Here is a 4,451-nt window from a genome sequence, read left to right as displayed (position 1 = left end):
GAAAAGGTGCCCTAAAAACTTAACAAAATAATCACAATTTCGGTTCATTTTTGACCACTTTTAATATTAACAAAATCACCTTTCAAAAGTAGGTCAGATTTTTTTTTGTGAAGTACGGTAGATGAAATAGCTACGAAGTACTATCTGTAATAGATTTAAAGATGCAACCATCATTTTAACCTTGCGGTAGTGCACATGTCAATGCACGATAATAGTAGTTCCAACATGACAGCTATGACGTACTTTTTTATTCGTTCACTTTATATAATTATAGTTTGGTACTCTTTCTCAATGGACGCACATTGTATTTATACTATCTGTTCGGTCGGTTGTTTGCGTAAGATATCGATCGGTACAGGTAGGGCGTAGATGTATGATAATTCCTCATGCTTCGCTCTCGCGTAAATCAAGACGTTGCTCAGTAGCCAACGGGTACATAGCTTGCCGGGCCAACCAATAATAATAAAATCCCACCAGCAACTACTGCACCGGAAATTTGTATCATTCCTTGCACAGCATTGACCGCACCAAGATTGCATTTCCGTACTTGCGATTTATCACGCATGGCTTAGCAAGCTAACGAGAAAGATATGGCCACAGCGGCATAAGACTTTCAGGCAATAATCGGTAAGGAAGCCGGGTGTTCTTTGATAATTTTTTTCTGTGACTCTCAGAGTCCGAACCTAGTGCCTCTGCCAATTAAGTTCTTAGAGTTGTATTATTCTACGTTCGGTACTTTGCACGGAAAAAAGTGTCAAGAAGGACTTCAATCAATTCTCGCATAGCGTCAAGAAGGTACATCGCTTCACCCGTTTACGACATTACGAGTCAGCGTTCGCAAAGCAATTGTCCACCTGACACACTGTTGGAAGCTTGGCTTTGCGTGGTGAATGCACAAAATTGACACCAAGATGTTCATATCTCCAGAAAGCCTTCTTGTACCTACGAAATATGAAATTGGATCATAAGCCGATCATCATATGCAAGTGAAGAGCGTGTTGCGCAGTGCGAGGTTCTAGGAAAATCTTGCCGAAGACTACTCCCACAAGTTCTCGAAGTGATTTTGTCTCTTTTACTAACAAGCAGCTCTGGCGAGCCTGCCGGTCCACTTTCCGCTCTCAATCGAACTGATCTCTCTCTTAGTTATCGAAGTAGGATATAGCGGCACGTTGACTCTCGAAGTGAGTGTCCAATACTAGTTTGAGTCATCATTTGGATGCGCTCACTGAGCTCCACAATAGGTCTGATTGCGTGAGATGCCCCAATCGGTCCATAACGACAGCATAAGGTTGACCAACTACAAGAATAGCTGTGACTTTAATTCGTCTTCGACATATGGCACATTCGAGTGGGGATGTGGTTCGACTTTAGTAATCCCGTCAAAACACATTCCCTTTGGAATATTTGAAGGTTAACTCGATCAGTTTATGCTACGGCCGCAAGGAATCTAATACCAGCGAGACTGGTTTAGTATAGATGATGGTGTGTAGTTGATTAATTGTACTATGAGGAAGCGTTGCCCCAACAACGAACTCATATGTGCTCTTTCGTCTGCCTCTGATGCCTGCTTATTGTTTTTGCGCTTCCTGATTTTCAGCTATAGCATCGTGATGTGATGGGCGCGTGACACACAATTTCTATAAGTTTGATCGTTGATTTTGGTACGAAGTGTGGCCGAGCAGGTGAAATAGTATTCAACAACTGCTTATCGCCAAGACAAAATCGAATAGCAGACAAAGCACATATACCTACGAACGACTTACACCAAACATGGACCTTATTTTCATCATGCATAGAATGACGAATATCGATGAATCCCAAATTAATCACATTTCAGACGGCATCTAAATACAAAAACAAGGTTGTGCAAAAATGTGAGACAAAACATGATGTTAGCACACCAGGGATTGATCGATCTCAGGTCTGATTTATGAAATTTATCTATCCTTAATTTCTAGACTATATGGTAAGGCAGAAAACATAAGCATATATACACAATTTGAAAACACTACACTTTACAACAGGCGCATATACGTACAAACTACACATACCCGTACGTCGTCACCATTTAGCATACCTTGAGGTCAGGTATGAGCTGGGTTAGTGAATGCGTTTTCGCATCTCTCTTGAGCTGTCAAATATTACGATGGTGACGTCGTTTACTGATTGTGTGATACGTATAGCCAACGGATCAGACACATCTTATTACTTGTAAGGTTGGGTGGAACAAGTTTGATTAGTTGATAGGGTGTAAACTCCGACGTTTGCACCCTGTGATAGCATCCGCGCATTACATTAGTCTGTTTAAAATTGAATAGCAATGGCTTCGCCATTGCTATTCAATTCACATGACTTCGCCAGGTGCCTTAAGCAAAGATCAAAAGGCAGACGTGGCAGCAAAATCTTGGTCTTAGGATGTGACGAAAAGCGATTACATGTCGTGGTTTGTAGACTGAATTTCTGCTAAAATGAGAAAGGACGACTGACATTTGTGGCTATCGAATTGTATTTGGCCGGATGGTAAAGACCAGCTGTGAGTTGTTATCTCCTTTAGCAATGCCGATGGAGGGTAGAAGCGACAGAGTTGGAAACAAAAGGTGACTGTAAATCGCGAGTAGAAGCGCCAATATATGACGTTGACGAGGACTTTTCACGAAGTGACTGAGCTGCTGCTTCGGTACGGGACCTACCGTGCGGAGCAGTGAATTCTAGTGAAGAAAAGACTTGGTACCACATTTCGGACATTTCGCTACACAAAGACCATAAAATTATTCCCTGAATGAAGTGACGGGAGTATTCATTGGATTCGTCAGCTCCCTCACTCCTTACGGCAGAAGTTTATATAGAGCAAAAGGGATCATTCTTTGGGATATGCACACAACATTCAGACGGTTGGATCACAAAAGCGTTACGGCTGGCACCAGGGAAGAAGCTGAGCTCTGAATCCGTCATGTTGAAGACAATCGTAGCGCAGTGAGTCCAAATAGTTTGACATCTACCCACAAGGATTCTACGGATCGTTCATTTTCTTCAGTCCAAGCGATATCACGATATAATGACGAGAGACCCACCATGCGTGTACTACCGAGATAACCCCGTACCGTATTCTTGTTTGGGTGTGGTCACACCATGCACATCTCGTGCGACACACACTCCTGTTATCAGGGTTCGTGTAATTCCGTTAATCCCCCCCCATTAAGATTGAGAACATTTACAGTTCCAATCGATTTATGCCTCAACGAGGCTCGCGTGTCCGTTAGACACTGCAACTCAATTTGTTGGAACAAACAACTTCCTTGCTCAATGAGCCCTGTGTCAATGACACCAAAATCTCCAAGTCTCGCCGGTTCTGACGGCGAGCATACGCAGAGCCCAACTTCATCTCCCACACTCGGTGCAGCGTCGGACAGTGCGTCCGAAGCACCGAGGGATGTATACCCTAGGCTCGAAGAGCACAAACGTCGCACTCCGCGCACGCTTTCAGTGCCGAGTGGCCTCGTTGAAGATGTGGTCGACTATGAGTTTGACACCTCTTTTTCCCGGAGGGATGACGAGGAAGGCGAGCTGCACCAGCAGCGTGATACGAGCCCTGCTCGCCCCTTGCGGACCCCATGCCCGCTCCATGACTTCTTATCAGCTGAGGAACGTGGTGTAATAACCAATGACCACGACGGGAAACAGAGGCGGCAGCTTGAAGCTGCCCATAAGGCGGCTCTAAAGCGCGCCCATTCACGGTCGGTCATTGACCCTCGTGTGGAATATGGCTTTCTCCCTGCGGATCCCGCTTTGGAAGCGAAGGACGCGGTAACTCGATCGTTACGCGTCCACATCAACGAGCCCCCGACCAGAACGGATAATGCACTTGCCACATGAAAAGGTCTTCGAGCTCGTTTCTTGACCCCACAAGAGATTTCGGCAAACGTTTATTGCACTCGTCTAAGTGCTCAACGAGATGGATCTTGTGTACCCGCAATGCGGACAATACCTGTAGTGCTCGCCCCTGGGAAAGCACTACAGATGACGAAGCGCTCTTTGAGCGATGGGTGCAACGGTACCGAAAACTTTCCTCACTGCATAACCTGCAGTTGAGCCACAAGGAAGTGGACGTGCGTGTGGAGCGACACCTCCGCTTTGAGTTTGCCAAACCTAAAACAAGCCGTCGACTTCCTTCGGATTGTCGCTCTGCGACGTATGACTTCACAACCCCTAATGCTCCTGCGAGCTCTGTGTCTTCGACCGCAAGAGCTCAAGGTCACTGCTTGAGCTCAGCTCGTCGCCCTTCTACTTCCCTGGCTATTGCCGGGAAGCGCGGGACGTCTGATAACGCGGGACGTCCTGATCTTTCCGATCAAAAGCGTCCACGGCGACTGAGCAATCTTTCCGAAGTGACGCCTCAAACTCCCATGAGTTTTCGGGGTCGGAATATGCCCGCCACTTCACAAGATACCTGA

At 45.9% G+C, this 4,451-nt stretch overlaps 1 protein-coding gene across 1 annotated transcript; it reads left to right on the top strand.

The window, feature by feature from the left end:
- Nucleotides 1-911: 911 nt before the first annotated feature.
- On the top strand, nucleotides 912-1,162 carry PHALS_02431 (uncharacterized protein; the record flags this gene model as incomplete). Its single annotated transcript, XM_024719734.1, has 2 exons — nucleotides 912-938; nucleotides 1,007-1,162. The coding sequence occupies 2 exons, from the start codon at nucleotides 912-914 to the stop codon at nucleotides 1,160-1,162; spliced, it is 183 nt and encodes a 60-aa protein (XP_024572710.1).
- Between the last annotated feature and the right edge of the window lie 3,289 nt (nucleotides 1,163-4,451).

The sequence above is a fragment of the Plasmopara halstedii genome (assembly GCF_900000015.1).
Source record: "Plasmopara halstedii genome assembly, contig: Scaffold_194, whole genome shotgun sequence".
Taxonomy (NCBI): Eukaryota; Oomycota; class Peronosporomycetes; order Peronosporales; family Peronosporaceae; genus Plasmopara; species Plasmopara halstedii.
Note: the sequence above shows the minus strand (reverse complement) of the source record. Positions and strands in the feature narration are given on the sequence as shown.